At 39.1% G+C, this 25833-nt stretch overlaps 2 protein-coding genes and 1 long non-coding RNA gene across 4 annotated transcripts; all 3 read left to right on the top strand.

Moving 5' to 3' along the window:
- The first annotated feature begins 1944 nt into the window (after positions 1 to 1944).
- ddx52 (DEAD (Asp-Glu-Ala-Asp) box polypeptide 52) lies at positions 1945 to 10796 on the top strand. Its single transcript, XM_084074656.1, has 15 exons — positions 1945 to 2043; positions 2819 to 3065; positions 3403 to 3533; positions 3793 to 3978; positions 4094 to 4237; positions 4517 to 4628; positions 4731 to 4803; positions 4950 to 5153; positions 5581 to 5671; positions 5777 to 5899; positions 6219 to 6369; positions 6749 to 6824; positions 7808 to 7879; positions 9021 to 9323; positions 9766 to 10796. The coding sequence occupies exons 1-15, from the start codon at positions 1957 to 1959 to the stop codon at positions 9833 to 9835; spliced, it is 2070 nt and encodes a 689-aa protein (XP_083930782.1). The 5' UTR covers positions 1945 to 1956; the 3' UTR covers positions 9836 to 10796.
- A 2067-nt stretch (positions 10797 to 12863) lies between these two features.
- Positions 12864 to 16483, top strand: rpl23a (ribosomal protein L23a). The gene is made up of 5 exons (XM_084074678.1): positions 12864 to 12907; positions 14169 to 14349; positions 15108 to 15284; positions 16132 to 16201; positions 16423 to 16483. The coding sequence occupies exons 1-5, from the start codon at positions 12883 to 12885 to the stop codon at positions 16435 to 16437; spliced, it is 468 nt and encodes a 155-aa protein (XP_083930804.1). The 5' UTR covers positions 12864 to 12882; the 3' UTR covers positions 16438 to 16483.
- Positions 16484 to 19564: 3081 nt separating this feature from the next.
- On the top strand, positions 19565 to 25274 carry LOC311057667. Of its 2 annotated transcripts, none has more exons than XR_014601984.1 (4): positions 19565 to 19689; positions 21260 to 21310; positions 22064 to 22130; positions 22811 to 25274. It is a non-coding gene; the product is annotated as an uncharacterized lncRNA (long non-coding RNA). The 2 variants fall into 2 exon arrangements; XR_014601985.1 differs by lacking the exon at positions 22811 to 25274 and adding an exon at positions 22243 to 22293.
- The last annotated feature ends 559 nt before the right edge of the window (positions 25275 to 25833 follow it).

Here is a 25833-nt window from a genome sequence, read left to right as displayed (position 1 = left end):
TCATTCCCACTAACAATATTTCTACACGAAACACTAACACCACTTCTCCCAGAGAACATGGATCGTTTTGGTTATAAGCCCACTTGTTTCTATGATTCACAGCCAAAGGAATGCATGGTAATAGAATACAAATGTCATCATCCATGATCTTTTTCTTTCCAGGTTGACTGAGGGACCACTAAAATGGAGCTGATTTTGAAATCCTTTTCCCTCCATTTGCCGCTTTGCTGTGCATCTCAGGCATCCTCTCCGATTTCTAACGTTCCTCTTATTCATGCATGTGTGTGTACATTGATGGTTTAATCTTTTTCCCTCTGTATCTCTCTCTCTCTTTCTCTCCCTCCCTCCCTCCCTCCCTCTCATCTCTCTCTCTCTCTCTCTCTCTCTCTGAAATTCGTATAAAAAATCTTTATTTGCATGATGAAATGTGTTTCACATTGCCAAAGCATGTAACATATACAGTAACAACATTATACAATATACAGTATATTATCTAAGCAGAAAACAAGTGAACAACAAACAACCTAACGACAATGAAATGAGTTAATAACCGAAAATGAAACATTAATGACAGGGTTATGGAGCAGCTAGTGAGGCTTATTTTTTCAGACTAATGTGCTCTGCTCTTCTCTCTCTCTCTCTCTCTCTCTCTCTCTCTCTCTCTCTCTCTCTCTCTCTCTCTCTCTCTCTCTCTCTCTCACACACACTCGACTCACTCACTAACTCACTAACTCACTCACTGTATTTTACCTCTTTTTAAGGTGTGGACATCGAGTCTCAGCCCAGGGTTTGGTGCTGAGGAGTCTATCTGGACAGAACTGGATGAGACGGTATCTCTGACCTGCCTGACTCTCGCTGAGAACGAGGTGGAGTGGCGGAGGAACGGAGCTCTAGTCCAACTCCTGGAGGCCAACAGTAAGGGCCGCAGCAGCCTGTGTGTCTCTCCTGTCACCCGCGAAGACGCCGATGCAACGTTCTCCTGCCAGCTAAGTGGAGACGCCAGTGTCAAATGCCTCCGTCACCCTGAATGTCACCTGTGAGTCCCTTTCAAACTTGGGTTTAAATGAGTCAGAGAGGAAGTGTTCCAAACCCCCATAAGTGGAAAGAGCCCATAGGCATAGACTGTGATTGAGCCCTGAGGTTACCCATTATGGCAGGGGTCTTCAACCTCTTCAGGCCAGGGACCCCCAAACTGATGGGGTGATGGAGCAGGGACCCCCTACCTCGTAGGGTAGGGGGGGCTACCACATATATCGTGTATTTATGTATAAAATTGTGTTTTATATGTATAAACATGAAAAAAAGTGATTGCCTGCTCCTACACACAGGTTGTCCCAGTAGTAGCCATGGTTCACATGACGCTCGTCTGTCACAAGCGTCATGGCACTACTTGTTCCTGTTTTATGAAAATGTTACATTTACAACCAGTACATCTACATAAACATTCAGATTTCAAATATAAAGTGCTGACCCCCCGGCCACGGACGTTACAAGTTAAAGCTCACAGGTCTAAGTACCCGTATCTTCCGTATTGTTCAATAAAATAAAATTAATCCGATCACCGGCCATTTCCTCTTTTTTTAAAAACTGGAATACTGTCATGGTATGACAGTCGTGTTTCAGGGCTATCCAAGTGTGCAAAAGGATCTTTCTCTACAAAATATGTATAAACATACCATGTTATTGTGCATTCAATACTAAGCTATTGAAATATGTCATGTTATGTTTGAAGACAAATTGACAATTAAAAAAAAAAAATACAAATTAAAGTTAACTTTGTTTTTGTTTTTTTTGTTTAATCAAACAACAATTTCGCGGACCCCCTGTTGAAGACCTCTGGCATTATGGGGTTAATTCCAGCCACCAGGGGGCAACATGGCCACTTCTATCTACAGGAAGTCCTAGCTTGATGGTGCGGATGTTGTCTATTGATGACACAGAGACCACGCTGCAGCCATGGACGCCTTCGACTTGTTCCGAAAGCTTGGAGCGGGAGCAAAGTTTGATTTTAAGAGGTTTGGGAAAGATGCCGAACGTTTTAAGGTAATGTTTGAAACGTCCGACTGTTGCTTTGTCAAAACGAGACGGCTATTGGTTGTGAATGTCCACGAGTTGGTTATTTTATGCTGATTTGTAGTAGCACGAAATCCTGCTGTGATGTCAACAGCCCTTTGACTCAGTGATGCCTCTTAACACCAGTCATTAACAGCACAGTGGTGGAAAAAGTACTCAAATGTTTTACTTAAGTAAAAGTATCAATACTGCAATGTAGAAATACTCTGTTACAAGTAAAAGTCTGGAATTCAAAATGTACTTGAGTAAAAGTGCAAAAGTATTGGTATAAAAATGGAAGCAAAAGAAGAAATGACTGCATGCAGAATGTCCCATTTCAGAGGTATCATTTTCACTAGGTATCATTATGTATAAAAATCTGAAATAGATGAAAAATCTGAAAATAGCAGATCTACAAGCCGCATTGTGAGCTTGTAGACCGGCTATTTTCAAATAAGTGAGGGCTTAAGTGGTTAATGTATGTTTTGTGACAATAATCAAAATCTACAAAGTAACTAAAGTTTTCAAATGATTGTAGTGGAGTAAAAGTATAATGTTTGCCTCTGAGATGTAGTGGAGTAGAAGTATTGATAAATGGAAATACTCCAGTAAAGTAGTACCTCAAAATTGTACTTACTGTAAGTACAGTACTTAAGTAAATGTACTTAGCTACTTATCACCAGTTCAACAGTTCAGGAGTTTGATTGTGGGACTAGTTCCCATGTGGAGGCAGATTTTATAAACCTTAATGTGTTATTTTGCACAGATGACGAGACCCAAAAGAGGGGAGGCTACCTCGGATCTCCTCTCTGGAATCGACTACTTCGGCTCAGGGACAGTCAATGGAACCCCAAGCAGGCTTGAACAGGAGGAGGAGGAGGAGGAGGGTATTGATGGGGATGAAGAGGACGGTGTGGGACAAGAAGCTGAAGGAGTTAAGAGGAAACGAGTCGAGGAGAAAACTGTAAAGAAGAAGAAGAAGAAAAAGAAATGTAGCCAGGTGGACACAGAAGGTAAAGTATCATCATTACAGTGTTTGAGGAGTTAAGGTTCATTTACTTGCTTTTGATCAGTGGTCAGTAACATATTTATTTATATTATTGATATATATATATATTTATATTATTGAGATATATATATATATATATATATATATATATATATATATATATATATATATATATATATATATATATATAAACATGATCATGTTTTGACTATAATCTTCATACATAAAAGCTACAGTTCTTCTACTCGAAACATGTTCACAAAAGCCTGTATTGTGATCTCTGAGAATGTATTCTCAGAGATAACAAAGCTGCTTTTGTGTGGTTTCATTTCAACATGAAGCAACTCAGGGAGAGACAGAGGGCTCTGGGATCCTTTGGACCTCTTCTCTGGACAGAAAGACCAAAACCCTTCAGAAGGATGGGAAGGAAACATCCTCACTGAAAAGGCTGAAGCATCTCCACCAGGAAAAGGTATCTGACTTGTTGATGATCGCCAACAAATGGCGATTCACCTTTTAAATGCTAGAATGGTATTCTTTTAATCATACTTGACTTGTAAGACCTTGCTTGCACAAAATCCTTCAAAGGCAATTAAATTGGTCCTACACAAATACAGCTTTTAGTACCGTGTGAACCATTAGAACGGCATGTGACACTCTGTTTAAATACATGTTTCATTGTCTGATCTTGGTGAGTAATAGTGAGTTTGTGCCCTTTTGATCTGATTCAGGTGAACCACATTCGTGCTCAGCACCGCATAAATGTACATGGCAGTGACTTGCCCGACCCAATCTCCACGTTTGAGGAGCTGCAGTCTGAGTACCGTCTAAATGCGCGGGTGCTGCTCAACCTGAACGACGCAGGGCTGAACTCCCCAACGCCCATACAGATGCAGGCAATACCGCTGATGATGCATGTGAGTTCACTTTTAAATGCTTTCAATCTGTCATATTCCTATATTATAGTAAAAAAAAATATGTTTTTCTGTGATGTATAATCAAATGCTCTGTTCTCGTGTGTGTGTTTGTCAGAGTCGTGAGCTGCTGGCCTGTGCTCCTACTGGCTCAGGGAAGACTCTAGCCTTCTGCATCCCTCTTCTAGCTCATCTGCAGCAACCGGCTAACCTGGGTTTCAGAGCTGTTATCATCTCCCCAACCAGAGAACTGGCCAGTCAGGTACAGAACACACACGCATTCACACTCATAAGTGTATCTATTTGGTTTTTCACATAAAGTTGAAGGGTGATCAACAGTAGGTATAAGTGATGGTGAAGCTGTTTTTTTTACTGCCAGAAATATTGCTGCAAAATGCTTGAACTTATTCAGTTGTCAATCAATGCCTAATGATTTCTCAGTTGTGATGCAGCTGGTGTTTCAACTGATTGTGATTCTTTTTGTTTAGCATGTACATGAGCGCACACATTCACACCGACTACTTTGTATCCTTACATCTAGACACACAGAGAGCTACTTCGTCTGTCAGAGGGACTGGGGTTCAGAGTTCACATCATTGACAAGGCTTCCATCGCAGCCAAGAAATATGGGCCACAGTCAAACAAAAAATACGGTAAGATTGCTGCAGAAGATGCCAATGTCTTTCTTCTCTCCTCAGTTTGCCCCTTTCTCACTCTTGTCTCTAACTCCCTCGTTCTCATTCTTGTCCGTGTAGATATTCTGGTCAGCACACCAAACAGACTCGTCTTCCTCCTCAATCAGGACCCTCCAGCAATAGACCTAAGCAGGTGACATTTGGGTGGCGTGTGTGTTGTCTTTAGGACAAATGAGTACAGATGCTCACTGACATATTAGGTTTGTCTGTTTGACTTTGTGTTTTTTCTTTTTGTGTGTGTGTGTGTGTGTGTGTGTGTGTGTGTATGTGTGCTGTCAGTGTGGAGTGGTTGATAGTGGACGAGTCTGACAAGCTCTTTGAAGATGGTAAATCTGGGTTCAGAGACCAGCTTGCCACCATTTTCCAGGCCTGTACCAGTCCCAAGGTCCGCAGGGCTTTCTACAGTGCCACCTGTACACCAGACGTGGCACAGTGGTGTCGTCTAAATCTGGACAATCTGGTCTCTGTCAACATCGGACACAGGTAGCGTTTCATCTACAACACAGACCTCTCTCTGCATCCACTAGGTTTCCATTTTCTTTAAACTATATTTTTGATGAGTTGGAATTACTCTTTATATTTCTTTACTGTTTGTACCTAATTTTAGAAACACTTGATAAGGACATTGAGCTATATTTAATGTCTGAACTGTGTCGATTAGACATATTTTTTATTCTGGCCAAAATAAAATGGTATGAAATAGTGAATACTTTATTACATCTTCCAAATCATCAGTTCCTTTAGTGAATTCAATCGACATAATCAATATAGAATCATGGTAATATTAGGGATTTCATGATGCATTTAATCATTTCCCAAAAAACAAATTGAATCAAATTGTTGTGAGGTCAGACATTTACACTCTACATCTTTATTTTACATAAATAATCGGAATAATCTGTGTTCTCAGGAATGCAGCGGTGGAAACGGTGGAGCAGGAGTTGCTGTTTGTGGGGACAGAGAACGGAAAACTTGTGGCCATGAGGAACATTGTCAAAAAGGTATGCAACTTTTTATAAATGTGATTAACTGAGAGAGAGCGAGAAAAGATTTCTCTGTATGTTTTCTCTCTGACCATCCTGTTCAATCTACTGCTCTCTTATCAGGGGTTCCTGCCTCCCATGCTGGTGTTTGTACAGTCGATAGATCGTGCACGGGAGCTGTTCCATGAACTGGTGTACGAAGGCATCAACGTAGATGTTATTCATGCAGACCGCACGCAGCAGCAGGTACAATTGTATTACAATCACTTTGCACAGGTACTCATGTTGAACATATTGGACTTGACACACGATTACACAACATTGGTTTTAAAAAAAGGCAGTGGATATTCAGGCGTTCAGACAGCATTGGTAATAAAGTCGTCGGGCCTCCCCAGATCCTTGCCCTTAAAATGTATTCTACTAACAGTACCTGACTTGAACCAGCTGCAAGCTATAACCACATCATCAAGTTTTCATAAGCAATAGTGGTCATTTTGAGCCATGATTTCTTTTCAAGTGTAAGTTGATACTTGATAGTTGTCTTTCTTATATCTATGTCTCCCAGAGAGACAACGTTGTCAACAGTTTCCGCTCAGGGAAGATCTGGGTCTTGATCTGCACTGCACTGCTTGCCAGAGGAATCGACTTCAAGGGAGTCAACATGGTGCTGAATTATGACTTCCCCACCAGCTCTGTTGAATACATCCACCGGATTGGTTAGTTCCTCTTCTGTAATTAAATGTAATTTGTAAAGTATTTTAGTCTTTCTCTCTCCCTCTCTTTCTGTCAATGTTTCATGCTCTATCTGTTTCCTTTTATTATTTGCAGATCATTTGTACTTGTTTTATGACGTTTTCGAAATATTTAATAATCAGACATATAGCCTTAAAATATTATTAAATATATTATATTGTAGTAAAAATATGAATGACGACATGAAAAAGACACTAAACAATGTGTTATTGGTGCTTACAGTAACATTTTTTAGTGTAAATAGTGTCAACATAGGTAGGTACCTATACCTAAAGTAGGTATAATAGTGTTGTCCTTTTTTGAAAATTTACTTGACTAAAGTCTGTACATGCTGCTTTCCAGGGCGTACTGGTCGAGCTGGACACACGGGGAAGGCCATCACCTTCTTCACAGAGAACGATAAGCCGCTACTGCGCAGGTACACAGGATATTACACACCATTGGCATAGTTTAAAAACTGCCATTTTGTTTGAATTTGAGATTTGCTGTCCTGACGTCTAAGTCAACATGTATCTCTAGAAGTTCGGGCCGCTATGCGGCCCGAACGTCTAGCGTGACGCGTCGTTCACTTTGCAGTGCCACCTTACAGGCACCTCACAGTGTGAGAGAGAGTTTTGTGCTCTCCTAAATCCACGGCAGGCTTTGAAAGTACCCACTGCTGTCGTGAGATTACGTCACACTGGCGTTGTGTCCATATTCGGGACGACCGTCTCATCGTGATGTCATGCTGTCGTGAGATGACGTCACACTGGCCACATACAACGTTACAACGTACATACTGACAACCGACATGGCGCAGGATTCAAATTGTATATATAGCCACTAGTGTTGTGCAGGTGTTTCATATTTTACTGACTGAGTTTGTTCAAATCAAACTGGACAGAAACTTGCCAATCTTTTGTAACAGAAAAAACAGGAATGCAATGTGCTCATTTTGTGATCCCCCCCCCCCCCCCCCCCAGTGATGTCAGTGCTTTTGCTACCCTGTCTGTAAATCTATATTAATTAATAACGTTAGAGCTTCAGTTTGTGCGCTCTCCCTGCGTTTTAGAAGAACGAGAATTACATTTAAAATCTAAATTTAATATTTGATTCCCTTTCAAAAGAATGACCAGTCCAACCAACCAGAACAGACCATTACTTTACTTTATTTGTTTATTTGGGGTGGGACAATACATATTCATGAACACGGCAACAACATTACAACAGTAAAGTTGGAATGCAGTGTAAATACGTTGGAGTTAGAAAGGATGCTAATTTCCATCCGCAGTCCCAAAGAAGTGGGCTTGCTGTATCTAGGATCCAGCTCAATTAGGCTTGCTTAGCCCTTTTTTTCCTACCCTTTCATTAACAATTTGATCTATTCTGTCTGGGATTTTATCTATTCTGCCTCTTCTACAGCATCGCCAATGTAATGAAGCAAGCTGGCTGTCCTGTGCCTGACTACATTGTGGGCTTCAAGAAGACAAAGAGGTAAGGTTCCTGTACAGAGAATTGGGATTGGTTAAACAAGATGGGGTCAGATGTCATCTAGTTGTTGTTTCTAGATCTAGATTTATTTATTTATGTCCCATTCCTGAGCCAATAATTTAGATGACTCAGTCTCCTACCGGAGACTCTTTGAGTCTCTTACCGGAGACTCTGCCAATCATCAAATTATTGGCTTAGGAATGCGACAAAAACACAAAAATCTCCATGAATTCAAGGCTTCATGGAGTGTGTGATAGAAAATAAATCATTGTTTGGGTGAACTACACCTTTAAGTGTCCTGCTCAGGGACACTTTGTAAGGGGGCAAACCAGCGACCCTCCGATTCCCTGACAGCCTTTCTACTCTCTCGGCTACTGCCACCTTTATAATGATGTATCTATCTATGATTCCAATTGTATCTGTGACTCCAATTGTGGGAAAGGTTTCAGCCCGTTCTGACCGTTGACTTCCATTATAAAATGTGTTAAAGTCAAATATTTCAAAATCAAGAACCTGAAATGTAATAAGAAATTTGGCACTGATCGGTCCAGTGGTTTGCAAGATTAGGCTCGGACAAACTAAAAACTAACAACTCTTGCATTGTGTAAAACCATTTTACTCCTGGGGTAGGAAGCCCTTGGCCCCTGGGGTAGGAAACCACTGGCACCTGGGGTAGGGCACTCAAAAACAAGAGTCAATAGCAACAGCAGAATAAGTGCTTTCATCGGCGTAACCCATGGTGTAACCCACATAATCAGTTGTGCTGCTCATCCCTCAAATGCATGTTCCTTACTAATGGGGTACCAATTTTTGTGGCTTTTTCTGCCTTTATTTGATAAGTACAGTAGACTGACAGGAAATGGGGAGAGCGAGATGGGGAGTGACACGCAGGAAAGGTCCAACTGTATAAAAGTTATTGCCAAGAAGCATTGTTACAATAGTGAAATAATCTACCAAACACAAATGTCCAAACTAGTTGTGCTATCTCTCCCTATAAATACATACAGAGAGATAGATAGATAGAGCTAGAGGGACACATAAATCTAAAATTACACAAAATGCTTTCCCGACCTGAAAGGTATAAAGACGGTAGTTGTTCTCACCTACTTGCATTAATTGGGCTGTATGTTGTTTTTGTGTCCAGTAAGGTGAAGCGACAGCTTCAGAAGAAACCTCCCAAAAGGAGCACCATTTGCACAACACCACGTTTCCTGCAGAAGAAGAATCCCACCCAGCCCAGGAAACATAAGCAAGGACAGGAAAGCACAGGAGAGGGTTTGCAGAGTGGAGAAAAGACACCTAAAAAATCAGACGGGCAGAAGAAAAGGGAAAAGAAGAAGAAGAAGAAGAACGCAGAGAAGATGAATAAAGTGAGATTAGATAAGCCAGGGGCAACAGACAAACAGAAGAAGAAAGAATCGCTTAAGACGGGAGCCAAACTGAAAGAGTAAGTTTTTATAAAAACACGCTCACAATCAAGGCACACACACACTAGCTATGCACCTATGTATAAATGTGCACTCGAGACTGTTTACCTCCTAATATGTTTTTTTTTTTTTTTTATCTTTAAAATGACATCTCAAAATAACACAAAGGTCAATTGTGTTCTTGGAGCCTGTTCATGGCTATGGCAGGTGAACATTTACATACAGCAGAACACTTCATACAGAACACACTCATAAAATTCACACAACATATGGCAACCCCCCTACCCCCTCAACTCATGCATACACACACGCCTACTAGTAGAAGACAATTGATTCTGTTTTTCTTGTATTGCTTTCAATACAGAGCCTTTATTTGGAGGGAAACTGAGATTTATATGGCATAACTGGATTATTTTTCAAAGCCAAAATGCATATACTGTAGTTGTACCTTTTTTGTCCCAGCTCCCCTGTGAAAAGAGTAAAGAAGAAGAAGCTGGGAGGTGTAAAAAAGCAGAATGAACCAACAGCCTGAAGTTACGGAAGAAGACGGACGTGAAGATTCTACTGCTGTTTTCCATATTTGTGTGGTGAACTCTTTAGACCTGTTTTATAATGACATCAGACATGTTCCTTCTTGCCTTCTTGCACATGTAAGAGTAACAAGGCAACACACATGGTTAGCTATCTGATAATGAATGGACACAAATAACCTGTCAACACGCTATGCTGCATAGAATCATTTAAATGCTTTTGATGGAGATGGGGAAAAAGTGACAGTTTTAATTTATTTTCTGTCCTATTCAAGGGTTCTGGTATCAGTGTTCTTATTTGATTCATCCATTGAAACATTTCCACCAAGTGTTATTTTATTGAAAAGAACAGTACAGTACACACTGTACAGTAGGGGTGTGCCGATATATCGTCCCGCGATACGTTTTCGTGACGATATGTATCGTTTTGGAGAAAAATTAAAATATCGTTTTGAAATCGTTTTTTTTTTTTTTTTTACAATAATAATAATCAGGCATGCAAACAGCCCCGAGGGGAAAAGGGTGACAACATTTTTTTTTTCGGGTCAGGTGTCACACTATTGCCCTATTTGGATTCAAAACGGCTATTGTAGCTGAAAAGCTACAAGTTTGCGTGTCTGAATAATGCAAAAACAGAATTATTTGTTTGCACATTTGCTTGTTTTCTCCCCCATATATTTTCATAATAAAAAGGTGTGTATCGAAATCGTATCGAAGTTGTGAGCCCAATATCGTATTGTTTCGTGAAATTACTGTATCGGCACACCCCTACTGTACAGCCATTTGGAGTAATCTCAAAACCAGTAAAACCTTAAATAAATGTGCATCATTTTTCTCCATTAGAAAACATATTTAACGATTTGAGTGTTTGGGTGTATTGAACATTAAAGTTGTATGTAACTGGTTTGGATACCTCTGAAATGTACATTTACGAAAATGTAATAAACAGTATTTTTCTTTTGTTGACAGGCTTGAAAACATTCTCTAAGAATGGTTTAGACTTCATGTAAAAATTAACAATACAAACAAGATTAGGGAGGAAGAAAAGAAAGGGTCTCATTCAAAACAGTACAAATCTAGATTCATTGCACATAAAGTGAAATATTTCAAAACGTTTCTTTGTTTTAATATTGATTCCAGCACATGAAAATCGAAGATCCAGTATCTCAAAATATTCAAATATTATATAAGACACACACAGTCACAAGTCCACAGCCGTCATAGTTTTTGACCACGGTGCCAAAACTATGAAAAAGGTTTTCCCACATTAAATTGACAGGAAGTGATGCCCTTAATTCACACACACCCTTTACCCAGTAAGCTCCCTAGGAAACGTGTGGATAAGGTTTTCAACTACTTTCTGTAACGGTGTGGTATTATGACCACAGCTTCTCTTTGATAGCTATCAAAATCTTCAGAAAAGAAAAAATAAAGCTCACATTGTGACGTGTCGCTTTCTTACGTCGACAAAAGATTGACCTCATACTACATACTATAATATTGTAACAAAACAATTGATAGCCAAACTGTGCCTGTGTTTATTTTTGATTGAAAGTGAAAGTTTGGTGCTCTGGTAGCTCACCTGGTAGAGTACATACATTAACATTTAGTCTTTTTCGGCAGCCGGCCTGGGTTCGAATCCGACCTGAGGCCCTTTGCTGCATGACAGACTCATTCCCAAACTATCTCCTGACATTCATTTCTCTCTACTCACTGTCAAATAAAGCAGATAATGCCCCAAGAAAAATATTTTCACAAATAGAGACTTTGGCTCTAATCCTTATATGAAGAGCATGTAAGACGATGGGTATCCCACAGAATGCAGTGGTAAAATATGTGCATGTTAAAGCAGAGATTGAGAGTTCAAAACCTCAGCCTCACATCTTATGTCTAAGTTTGCACTAGCTATAATACTTCACTGAGGAGCATGCTAGAATATGATTTTTGATTGAAAATGAAAGCTTTCAGATGTCTTTTTCCGACACCCAAGCGACGTTGCGGATACGATGAAAAACCTGTAGGCTACAACTACTGACCAGTGACCAATCATCACCACCACCATCCATGTCAGCAGTGTCTTCCATGCTTCTGTGGTGCTGGGGAAATATGTTGTAAACAGGTTTACAACATAAAAACACAAGGTTTGTGGTTTGAAACCTTGAAAGCACCCGTGGGAACATTTTCTGCATCTAAATTCCACCAGGTCAAGTATTGACATGTCACAGATAGTTTCCATACCTCTACACAAGGGATGTGTTCGTTTTGTAAACACAAATTTATTGTGATACATTTTTTTACCCAGTATTTTTTCATCTTGCCAACCACAGTTTGTCTTATATATTAAGCTTAAGTAATGATTAACTAATGATGCAAAAAATGTATGGCCTATGCAGTGACTCGTGAGGCAGTCCAACTTGGCAGACCCCTGCATAACACAGAGCCATGCACCACATGGAAGTTTTGGAAACAAACACCACCAGGCAGAGACCAACTCTCCTCGCTACTCCTAACCTAATCACCTATGAGCACTCATCCTGGGCATAGAAGACACAGAAAAAAGCAGATCTATAAACCCACCATGTGTGGCCCTTAACTAATGCTATATTAACTTTGGCTAAGTCTTACTGACTTAACTGGGTTCTGCCTTTTTTTTTTTTTTTTCCACTGGTGACAAAAAGTCATACTGACTTAACCATGAACATGAATTCATGATAAATTCATCATGAATTAATGTATGAGTTAATCATTAATTCATCATCATTACCCATGTATTACGTGTATGAATTTGCTGGCTATGGTAAGTTTATGCCCATTTATTATTCATTTTTGGCAAAAATAGCCAATTTAACATTGAGTTGCCCACTCAATATCTGTATCCATACGACACAATACTGGTGTAATTACGGCTAATGACCAATAGTAGGCGTTATTTAGGGTTTTATATAATATCGCGATATAACGGCGCTTGAAATCTCGCGATATGATGGCTCTTGAAATCTCGCCCGTGCATTAACTGCAGGAAACCCCGTCTAAACTTTCTTTTCCAAACATGGCACCGAAGGTGAAGAAGGAAGGTTTGTCAATCCATACATTTTTATGATATAAACTGTGTAAATGCTCCATGTTATTCAACACAATACGGTTTGATGTGGGTATGGTCACAACCCGTCTCAGCGCCGTGTTTTTGAGGGTGTAAATACGTTTATAATTCACACATCTTTCAAGATAGAATTAATCTCGCATGTCGGTAACGCTGTGCGGTGCTTCGCTAACGTTAGCGAGCTAACATGCTAACGTTAATTCTGGTGTCAGAAACCCGTTTTAACAGCCCGCCGCCTACGTTCAGTGAGCCTTTGTGTCACAACAGATGTATAATTATATACGTGTCATTTCTTATTGTAGTACCCTGGGAATTAGTTTATAGAGATTATGGTAACATGAAGGCCGGTAGTGAACAGTCTTGTTTGCCACACGTGAATGTGAGATGGACATGCGTACTGTGTACAACTCACTCATAATGACGCGGATCTTGAGGAAGCTAGAATGCTGCTATTAACATGTTTGTTAGCATCATTCAGCGTGTCAAATGAAGTTATGGATGGTCTAAACTACGATGTTGAAAATGATACATTTCGGGCTGTGTTGTTGGCGCTGTAGTTAAAGTGTTGGTGACGCTAGGATTGCAACAGTGGAAAAAGTATTCACAATTTTTCATTCAAAGTATCAATACTGCAATGTGGGAAATACTGTTATGTTATATTTTTAAAGTTCGGAATCCAAAATTTACTTAGGGAAATGTACGAAAGTATCTGCATCAAAATATACTTTAAGTATTTAAAGTAAAAGTACTCATTGTGCTGAATGTCCCATTTTACAAGTTCAAGATGTATTTAAAAACTTTTGAAAATATCCCACGCATTGTGAGCTTGTAGATCTGCTATTTTAAATGGTCGAAATGTATATAAGGCTGGAGTGTTGTGATCATAATTAAAATCTACAAAGACAGTAACTAGTAATTCATATAATTGTTGTGGGGACCCCAACGGAAACAAGCCCGCAAGGACTTTTTTGGCCGGACCTTTTAGACAAAAGCATTATAAATGTAACTGTGTTACATGTTCACTGTTTTGGCTTCAATGGGCCATTGTCATTATGGTGCCCTGAAGTCTTTATAAGGGAGACCAGAATGCATTAGATAATGATTAAAAGTTCAAATTCAAGTATAGCAAATAAGATGAATAAAAGTTGGGGAGAATAGTGTGTAAATGATCTAATATTGCTTTTCAGCATGAGTACTCTCAAGAAATGTAACATGAATTTGTTTTTATTTCATAGCTGTCCCGGCCAAGACGGAGGCCAAGTCAAAGGCCCTGAAGGCCAAGAAGGCTGTCCTGAAAGGAGTCCACAGTCAGAGGAAGAAGAAGGTCAGGACTTCTCCCACTTTCCGTCGCCCCAAGACCCTACGTCTGCGCAGAACGCCCAAGTATCCTCGCAAGAGTGCCCCTCGTAGGAACAAGTAAGTACCCCGGCCTGATGAGTCAGACTACTAAAGTTGACATGACTTGGACGGTGCAAATGATGGCAAACAGCGATCAAAGTATGAAATCAATGATTCTAGCTTTTTAAACTACTGATGCACCTAATCGGAGACGTCATGTCCATATTTGCTCAGTATGCTGTGATGTATAATGCAACATGTGGAATGGTAGAATAAAACTATAGGGACATTGGATTATAAAATGATGGGGCCTGTCTTCATGCAAGCCTTTAGAAATGGCAGCACAAGGAGACAAGCCATGTTGATGGTCAATAAGCAAAACAGATATTGTAGCCAGTTCTCCATTAACATTGAACCAGCACAGCATAATCTGTGTTGGCTGATAGCTATACAGTAGATCCACTCGTATACTAAACAAACGCATGAATAACAAAGACGGACTTAAGTTAAAACCCATATTAATAACTAAGACAATCATTTACCAAAGTTTTCTCTGCGATAGTCCAGTGTTGGGAACAATTATAAGTCAAAATTGATATCAAACTTAAGTCCAACTGTAAGAACCATTCATATCAGAGTCATTTGCGAAAGCTCCAGGAGTGCTAAACACTTACAGTTGGAGTTTGCATCCCCTCGTTTTATAATCGTACTATGGAGACACTGAGATTTTGAGTCTCAGCAATAATTTCAACCTAATCAACCTTAAATGGATTTAAACTTGTTTTTAAGATGCATGGAGTTGTGCACATCAGCCTAACAAAATGCTCCTGTTCTAGGTTGGATCACTATGCCATCATTAAGTTCCCCCTGACAACTGAGTCAGCCATGAAGAAAATCGAGGACAACAACACATTGGTGTTCATTGTTGATGTCAAGGCCAACAAGCACCAGATCAAACACGCTGTCAAGAAGCTGTATGACATCGATGTCGCCAAAGTCAACACACTCATCAGGTATGACTTTGGATTAGTCTGTTCTCAATAGAACACAAACCTGCATCTTGAACCCAGGATTGCTAAATTAATCAACGGTACAAGGGTTCAGTCATTCAACTCTGAAGAGTTATGAATGATTGAGATGAGGGTGAATGATTGTTTTGATAATTTGTAGGAATGTGCTTTACTTTTGACATTGTGATGAGTTTAGATATTGTCTTTACATGTCCTCATTAATGCTTGTAAGATGTCACCATTTCTGTCTACTTACTGTCTCAAGAGTAGGGCAGTGGACAGTTGAGCAATGCCTACCAATGATCTCATCGGTAGGCATGACAATTTAAAAACATATATTTTTTAATTGATGCAAGAACATTGGCTTCTATTCCAGCATGCTGACTTTCCAGGAAGAGAGAAGCCGTAGTTAATGGTTAGCTTAGAATCCCCATCGATGTCATTCATAGGTGTTACTGAACTGTCCATAGCCCACCAATGAGACGGTGTATAGATGGAAATTGTGACCTTATGATCATTAGTGAGGACCAATTATATGGATAAGGTGTTAAGGCTGCATTTGACCTTACTCTTCTAGCTGTTCTATTTGCTTTTACCTACTTGGTTATCAGGCATAACTGATGATCAAAAATATCATTGTGAAAATGTGTTTATATTTTTTTAAGATGAATTGTCGTCCCCACAATGTTAATGTCAAAAATAGTCAATGCAATAGTCATATTTAATTTCTCATTACCTCATTACCATGCCCTGCCAGGTAGGTTCTCCAGCACCAGTTGCTCAAAGAAAAAATGATTATTAAGCCTCTGACCTATGTGCCTTATATTTTCGTCATTCTTCCTGTCTGCAGGCCTGATGGTGAGAAGAAGGCGTACGTTCGTCTAGCTCCAGATTACGATGCGTTGGATGTTGCAAACAAGGTGAGTCTGTTGGATCATGCTATCCTCTAAACCAAAATATTTCACCCTCTAGAAAGACTCATTCTTAAGATTCTGTGCAAGTGATGTAAATTTAGATCGTCTGACTGCTTGTGATGATTACAAAGGAACCACTGATGCCAGAATTGGATTCCGTATGGTGTGCATATTGTTGGGGACAATATCTAATTATTATCTAATTCTTTATTTTTTTCCCCTTCCAGATTGGCATCATCTAAACTGTAGCTGAAGAGGCATGTTGAATAAATATTTGTAAAAACTCGAGTCTGATTCAGTGTCCTTTGTCTTTGAATGACTTGTATGCCTTGCTTTAAATCTTGAGAATTAAGCATTAGTTGGTTTGTCTTTTCACATCAATGTGCTTTCATTGTCGTTTGATTATTTTATTAGTCAGACATGCAAACAGACATTTAGGATAGTCCTGAGGCCTAGTTTCCATTGTGATCCCAATAACACCTCTTTCGTAGTCTCCTGATGATGGATTTTCAGGCCTGTTTTGAAATAAGCCAGTGATACACATTTTAACCCATTAAGACCTGAGGCCGATTCTACACATGCCTACGGGTCCATTTGGTTACATTTGGATGTAAATCGGTGGTTCCCACACTTTTCGTGCCAAGGACCCCCATCTGAAAATGTTGTGTCAAAGAATTGTGTGTATATAAAAAAAGACACAGATGCTTTCCATCTTTTAATGGGTTAAGGCAGGCATTTCCAAAGTTTTTTTGTGTTGACATTCTGAAGATGTGAAGGGGAAATTGTAGACTTGAAAACAGCTATAGACTAATCCACAGACGCGCTGCCTGTAGGTGGCCATTACTGTGGTGTCGCGTGTCCGGAGCCTTGACACCGCAGCAATTGCTGCGATAATGCGCCATGCATCCAACCAATATGTCTGAGTCTGTGCTCAGGATGTGTCAAAAACAATGAATTCAAGGCTTCATGGAGTGTAATTGATAGAAAATAAGTATTTTTTGGGTGTTCAGGGACACATAGTTGAGGCCTGGGATCGAACCTGGGATTTATGGCTTGACATGCATGCTCTCTAACCATTCAGCTATGGCCACATCATCAGCGGTGATTCTAAGGCAGTTGTACTCTGTAACAGTAAAGGGGTTTTGGGGGAAACCAGCAAAATGAGGAATATAATAAAAGACTGTCTTGCTAATAAAGCGTCATGTAACATTTTCTACAATGTAGTTGATATTATCTTTATATTATTTAATAAATTATGAATTTGATCCTCTATATATTGTCCAGCAACCTTTATGATAAAGGCGAAAAAAGATAGACCCATAGGAGCCAGATTGCTCAGATGCCAAGGATCCTGTGCCGGGATTCAATCCCATGACCTTGTGGTCTGATGTCCAGAGCTCTTCCAACAGAGCTAACCAAGCAAGCACACTGACCTTTGTACATTGACATTACATGAACGTGATGGGTCATTCCACCAAATTAAAGGCATTTGGCTCATGCACTTTACAAGTGGGCTTATTGTCAGCAACAGCCAAGAACACAGGAGTCTATCCCTATTACAGCACTAGACCCCAGGGAGACAGACACATGCTGATTTGCCATTTCCAGGATTTGAGTCTTGAGTCGAACGCATTAGATCCAAGTAGACATCAAATTTCTCTTTTGGGCCTTAAGTCCCAAGACTCAAAGGCCCAAAAGAGAAATTTGATGTCTACTTATCATTTGTATATAAACGCAATGAGATTATTCTAATGATGCTTAATCTCTAAATATATTATTTTGTGACAGTGTGAATACCAGACTGGTAAATTTTTGTATTTAACTGAATAAATTGTTCAGTTTGATTACAAATCATATTTATAGCCTTATACAGTTTCCATACTGTTAGCTGATACATAAAGATGTTCCCTTAATTGTGTCTTGTGTCTCTTTGTGATTACAGTTGGTTGATGACCAATTATTGTATTTAGTCACGTTTAATTATTGGTTATTACTCCATCAATTGTTCTGTTTTTGTTGCTTAATCATTTTAAATAACGGTCACCTTATTTTAACTGAAGCGTTTGTTGTTCCCTTCAGATTGTTGTGTTGACATCCGTCACATCTTAAATAAACAGCTTTTAAAAAGAAGTTTCGTGTAAGTGTGTTTGGGGTATGTTTGAGTGTTTAACCCTCTTTTTGGACAGACTGACTAAAAAGACTAAAAACTGCTGTTTGGACGCCATCTAGTGTCCATCAGCAGACACTACATTGTCTGAGGATATGGGTGTAAAATGTATTTCAGATCTCCCGGTGGAAAAGTGACGCATGTGCTTACTCTATTGATTTTATCCCACTGTTAGGGTTGTTTTATATATATATTTGTTAAGACTTACAGTAGGCTGCCATGTCACCCTGGAATACAGTGACTGATATGAATTAATAATATACTGGGACCATACGTAAAATGAAGAATACCTTGTGATGTCAGTGACATTTTATTACAAATGAAAATAAAAATAAGAAACAGTGCAGTAACCCAGTGAGCCATAGTCGGTTTTTAGACGTTCGTTTTTTTTGTAGACCTAAATTAGATGGTTTAGATTCGGTCTATATCTATACCAAATCTAGCCGATTGAATTTAAACAATTATTCCATAAATATTGATAAAAAAAAACAACTGTAAGTTGCATAACTGATCTCCAAATATTGGACAAAAATAATTTGAATAGCCATTGATCAATATACAGTATAGTTTAGATTTAGCCTTGATCTAGACGTTTATATCAAAACTATATATCAACGTTCAAATGTAGACCATTTCTAAACTTTTATTTTTTATTCATGTTGTTTGAAAATCTTTATTTTAGGGTGCTAACATTAGGTTCAGAAATTATTATATCTCACTATTGTCACTATTGATCAATATACAGTATAGTTTAGATTTAGCCTTGATCTAGACGTTTAAATCAAAACTATATATCAACGTTTAGATTTAGACCATATTTAAACCATTAAATGTATTTTATTTTTTAGTCATGTTGTTTGAAAACGTATTACGTACATATTAGGATGCTAATGTTTAGAAATACTATTACAGCAAAATAATGCAGTTTTGCATAATGGTGATAATATGCAAATATATTTTTTAAATATGTATAAATATAACAAATAAAGGCAGTTTGCACTAATGGTGATAGGCTAATATAAAATACAGAGGAACGAGTGAAAGCCAAGCAGTAAACTGCTAACCTTGCATCACTAGACTTTCTACAGTAAACCGCAGATTGGGTTTGGAGGTAGTTTTGCTTGTTTCTTTCACAAGACTTGGCAACATTGGTTTTGCTTAGCGGTCTCACAAGACGTGGCAACCCCTGGACTGCTCTCATAACAACACGGAAGTCAGCAACGTGTTCTAAAGGAGGCTTCTAAAGGCAAGCGGAAAACTGAACAGAAGAGACTATAAAGAACATAATTGCAAAAAACATTCATTCTGAACTCAGTACACTGCATAGGTGAGTGATAAAGGATACGTTATTTGAAGGAGATGTTTATTTGTGTTGACATAAAGTTAGTTGGTCATGTACTAGTTAGCATTAGCCAACTAGCTACCAGCTAGCTTCTGCCCAAACACAAAGTACTGGTGTTCAATGTTTTTTACTGGTGGACCGTAACAAAGTACAATCACTTGAGTTTAAATATATTTGTTTAATACTTTAACAATAAAATCATCTGTGACCAGATGGACACTGATAATACTTTTGGATAACCCAGTGACTACGCCACTCTCTTTAAGGGGAGAGACCCTGAACAAACTATGCATTTACTCTGTTACTGTTGTGACCAAATAATATCCCCACACAAGTTGGACAAGACTGACAGAGGCTTTTATGTGTACAATCATTCGACCATTTTATTAAATAGCAGCATGGATAGAATCCAAAGGACACAATGTGTCTGTACCAACACTCTCGTTGACCGGGGGGCAAACAACACTTTAATAATAATAACACAGCACACTGATAAAACTATAGAGTAATAAACACTGCAACTAGTTAAAACACTGCGACTTAAATTGCGCACACACAAACTAATGAAATGGGACACTCTGGTTAAAACACTGCACTCTTACAAAAGGGGGGGAAGGGGCAAGCACGGTCATCAATGTGAAGGTACGATCAATCAGGACTCTTTATAAAACTGCACAAAAGGGAGGCACTTGAGCATAGCAACTAATAAAATAAAATGGAGAAAAAGAGCAGCGGCTGCCTGCTGACCACAAGCCTGTGTGTCACCAGTTTCAGCCTACAATATACAAACATATAATTACTCACTGAGCACCATCATCATTACATGAAATACATGCAATATACTGGCAAGCCCATCTTCCTACCTATAGGCCCGAGGCACCTGTGCACCAAACGGCAGGAGCATGGGCTGACCAGGGTCTGGTTCGGTCTGGCACTCTATAATATAATACAGAAAATCATATTATTTAAACATACCAAACAGTGTAGTTTTAGTCATAAACAACCATGCTGGGTGAATGCAATAAACTCAATTATGTACATGAGCCTCTAGGTTGTTATCAACCACCCTGAATATATAAGTTAACTCCTACCTCAAACTCTGTTAATACACATATGTGTGGTTTCTGGCTCCCACACAAGTCTGTTGACTGCTGCACAGCACCACCAGAGATTCTAGGAGTGCAGTAATCATTCAGTAAGTAATGGCTTAAATAAGTACAAAAGTACAACAAACAAATTAAGCATAACTCGAAATGCATTTTGTAACATACCTCTGTAGTTAGTTTGCAGGCACGGTGCTGGCCACCGGCGAGCGACGCAACACAAGGACAGACGAGAACAAACGCGACTCTGTTGTTCTCACGAGAGCTCCTCTTACCATATATAGGCTGCTGGTGCTGCCTGCTCTAAGCTCCCAGGTCCTAAGGTCCTACCTCTCACACATCGTTTATATGTGTAATGTTTAATCTGGAGTTAAAACTTTACAGAACCTTGTGAAATGTTTGATTAATGTATTCTTTTTTTCTTTCTTTTTTTTTTTAACGACCTGTACCAGCAAAACCCACAAAGAACAATAATAATGGTGCTATCAGATCAAACACCACAGGTAATTATTCATTGATTGTTTCGTGAGTTTTAACTGTAACTGGCCTTAAAAACAATATATCTAGCTATTTCTCACCACTAGTAAGACAACATTATTCACCTTTCCTTGAGTTGGGCCATGTGTTGAATATATTGTTTAAATCAATCAGTAGCCTATTTACATTTATTTACAGCTCTCTTCTAGGTGTTGTCTAGAAGTGGCAAACTGCTGACTTTTGTCACATTGTATCTATTTATCTATCTATCTATCTGGCTATTCCACGACAATGACTGCAACTCCTTGCAATTATTTGTGGAGCAGTTACTCTGCTCTCTTCCTTATGATAGTAGGCCTAAGGTCTAGATAATCTGGATGGTAAAGTGCTGAGAATATAGCATCTCCTATCTGTCATATTATTAATAGATGTTAGGATGTGGGTCTATGTCAAAAGCTGTGGAAGGAGGCTAAGGTTATTCCTATAAGTATTTTACCTGTTTTGAGAAAAATCATGGAGAAGTTGGTGCATTCACAAATTCAAGCTTATTTTGTTTTAAACAAGCTTGCAACATATTCTCAACATGCCTATAGAGCTGGTCACTCTACTTTTACTGCTTTGATACAGCTGACTGATGACTGGCTTAAAGCTATAGATAACTCCATGCTGGTGGGAGCTGTGCTGTTAGATTTGTTTGTTATTTTGTCCTTTTTATTTTGGGAGTATTGTCATATTCGTTAATTACAATAATATACATCTGGCCTAATTATCTTCCCCAGGTGAATCACTGCCCAGTGCCCATAGCTAAGACAGTTTTGACAGCCCCTCTACACACCTCAACACCAGGTACATTTAAATGCTATGTTAATTGATTTAAGCCCAAAAATAAGTATCGGTGTTAATGTCCAAACAAAACCTTAAGAGTTTTCTAATTCCTTTATTTATTTTTCTGAGGTAGATCTTGACAAAACTCCGGTCAGCCGTAAAAGACTGTCAGTGAAAAGATGGTCGGGGCTCCCGAAAATTCTCTCGCAGAAGCACTGCTGCGCTGAAAATAGCAGATCTACAAGCTCACAACGCGTCGCAATGCGACCTGTTGTGAGCTTGTAGATCTGCTATTTTCAATTATTAAGTAGGATTGGGTCAGTTAATTTCACACAAATATATAGTACATTCACCCCCTGATAATGGCATGTAGAAAGTCTACTCCTCGAATATAATATAGCTCACCTTTTCAGCTGTTCTGTCTGAATAATAAACTTGCAGATACAGAATAAAATATTCCAAGAATAACTGTTTGTAGAAGACGAAAGAAGCTCTTAAACCAAAAATCTGCAAGCTTGTATATCAGGTATTTTCACAGAACGTTCACCCAGTTTTCGCAGAATGTGAGCCTATTTACGCCAAATGTTTGCACCTTTTTCACAGAAAAGGGCAGTGAGCCCATTATGACAGGCCCAGAATAGGGACGCTAGGGTTCATTTGGTTAATATCCGGTCATGACATCGAACCCCTTTTCCACTCAGGTTTTACCCCAGTCCTGTGATCAAGATGGACTCTTACCCAGAGGCCCTGCGTGTGCCCTCGAACAGCAGTGGAGGAGCACCCTCGGGTGTCAGGGGCCGCAAGGAGGCGAGGGGTCATACGAGTTCCCTGACCACCAACCAGCGGCGGTCCCTGAGCACCTCCCTCGACCGGGCCATCCGAGCAGCTAGAGACATGAAGCGGTGTTCACTCTCCATTCCGACATCTCACCACTCCGACTAGTGGCTTCCGCGTGCGGTTAGGGTTAGGGTTAGGTATAGGGTTCGTCAACGTCGGAAAGGCGACATGTCGGAAAGGAGAAATGCACCCACATGAAGCATACCTCACGACGCATGGCTCGCTCTCTAGCTAGTGGACTGCACTACCAGGAGCTACTGTCCCAGTCCTGCATCTACTAGTCCCATGTTACCATCTCAAACGATATACAAGTTTCTGATGCTGTTGGTCAGAAACCTCTCTATATTCTAACTTTTTGTGCTTTTTCATAAATCAATGCCCTACTTGATCATACTACAGCGTCACACAAAAGTATCTAAAGTTTGCGTCGCGTTTCGAGCTTTTTTTTTGTGCTATTTTTGGAAAGTAACAGTTTTTAATTTGGACATATGAGGTTTCCACCCGACAGAGACGATATATATTGAATGTTTCAAAATAAACAGCCAAATATAAACATCCTACAGATGGAAGCTTGCACGACAAAGAATTTCACCTACTTTTTTTACACTTGCAAACCTGTGATGTGACATTTTAGCTGAAGTTGAGTTGAAGAAAAATATATTGTGGGAGAATATATATTGTCAGTAGCTAAAATATATTTTTGAAAATGGATTTCTAATGACCAAATTATATTTTTTACTACACTTTACACTTGAGTTCCTAAAACAAGCCACTAGAGAAAGTTTTGCAGTTCCAGAACTAAGAGTTGCCATGTCCAGCGTTTAGGATGAAAAAGAATTGGGGGCTGAGCACTGGAGATGGGGACCATAATAATAATGTGCCCATTTTCTAAACATTGTTCATGTAAGGAAAACATCCAATCCGCTTCAGTAATTGCTTGTCTGAATAATTGTAATTCTGTGTCTAGAAACCTAGCGCTGCACCAGTCACTCATGTGAAAGATGTTTACTTGCATCTCTTTCAAAGAACGGTTTACTGTACGGCCAAATGAAAAGGTCATCAGAATTTCAAGCCGGAGATGGAGCCACCATGCAAGGGAAAGGTGTTTCGCACAGAAAATAGAAGATGTACAAGCTCACAATGCGTCACAGATCTGTGAAGCGTTGTGAGCTTGTAGATTGGCTATTTTAACCATGTGACGCCATTGTACGATATAAATCAGGCGTGAAATTGCTTTTAACCTCAGGATGTGCTTTCTTTATTTGGAGGGCGTATTGAACAAACAATATTCCACTGTAGACTCTTACACAATTGTATATTTGTTTGTCTGTATTGCAGTTGTTACAATAATGAATTACTCTGTCATCATTTATTTGTGGATCCTTGCAGTGAAGTAGAATCATCTGTATGGGTTCATTTGTTTTTATCTCAGGATTATTATTCTACATCCGTAGCAGATGTTATATTCACCTGTGTATACTGCTGCACGTTGCAGTGGTAGAACTGAAGTCAGTTCTTCATACTAGCCTTCTGCACGCATCAACCGTTTTAAATTGATAATGCATCATTTCTGTCATACAGTGCTTGTCTTAAGGGTCAGGCAACAAAGTATGATTTAAGCCTTAGCTTTTTAACAGTGTTTTGTTGAACAGTTTGGATTTAACAGTTGATTTTTCAAACCAACGATGAAAGAATAGATAATCGCTGCTATGCTGTGCTGGAAATGATGCGATGCTGACAGGCCTCAGAATGATTTTGTTCTTTAAATTATTGGTAACGTAGTTGTAAATGTTTTTTTTTTGTTAATTAAATGTGAGTTTACTCAGTGTTAGTTATTGTACAACACTATTCTTTTTAACACTACAGGTATAATTGGCTGAACATCACTACTTTGTTGTCCCAGTTGAACTGGGCCACGCCATTTAGACTTACTATGATTCGAAATGTTCACTCCGTATAAATTACATTTTGACAAAATCATAACCTGAATTACAAGATGATTTAACATAAATTGTTATACATGAATACAGCAAAAGCTAATAAATCAAGCATGTCATTGGAACCTGAACTAATATTAGATTAATTTAATCTAGGATTTAATGTTTATTTTCCTCTAATTTGCTTTTTGATTTATTGTTGATCATTGCATGTAAGAGTGTGTTGTGTTTTGTTTTGTATTTCCAAAATTTATATTTTGGGCTTTTTCCTAACCAGATTATTTTCTACCTTTGTACAATGGTTGATTTTCTTACACTTGTGTTCATGAATATTTTGTAGTTTTAGTTTCTATTGTTCCTTGAGAGCCAAATAAAAAAAAAAATATTTATCTCTGCCAGATAAAGCCTGGATTATGTTTTCTGAGTACTTTTTTGGCACCAGGTTTACAATTCCTGACATAGACACAGAGAGAGAGAGGCGATTTCCTAATTAAGGGGTCTTTTAAGTGGAATTCATAATTAATAATGTGCCTGCCCCATAGATAAGGATGATGATGATGATGATGATGATAACAATGATAGAATATACTTAAACCGATTTCATCTTGGTTGAGTGTCTTGCTCAAGGACATCTCGACACATTGTCAGGGCTGGGATTCCAACCTTTACCCATTCAGCTTTCAGCCAATATGATGATTCTTAAACATTTTCATGTCAAGTCCCCAAATGAATATGTATTTGGCAGAGGACCCCCAAAATCACAAATTGAGCAAATGTCACACTATACTAGGCTACATCAATAAAAATATGCCAAGTCTACGGTGGATTTTTATGACATTAGCTCATTAAACATTGATAAACTACATGAACACACTGATGTAAATAAATTTGATTACATAAGGCCTGTTCGCCGTTACCCGCAGCGGTAAGGGGTGTGTTTTTGGGACGAG

Source organism: Gymnoscopelus microlampas (assembly GCF_963454915.1).
Source record: "Gymnoscopelus microlampas genome assembly, chromosome: 12".
NCBI lineage: Eukaryota > Metazoa > Chordata > Actinopteri > Myctophiformes > Myctophidae > Gymnoscopelus > Gymnoscopelus microlampas.
This window is presented reverse-complemented; position numbering and strand designations above follow the sequence as displayed.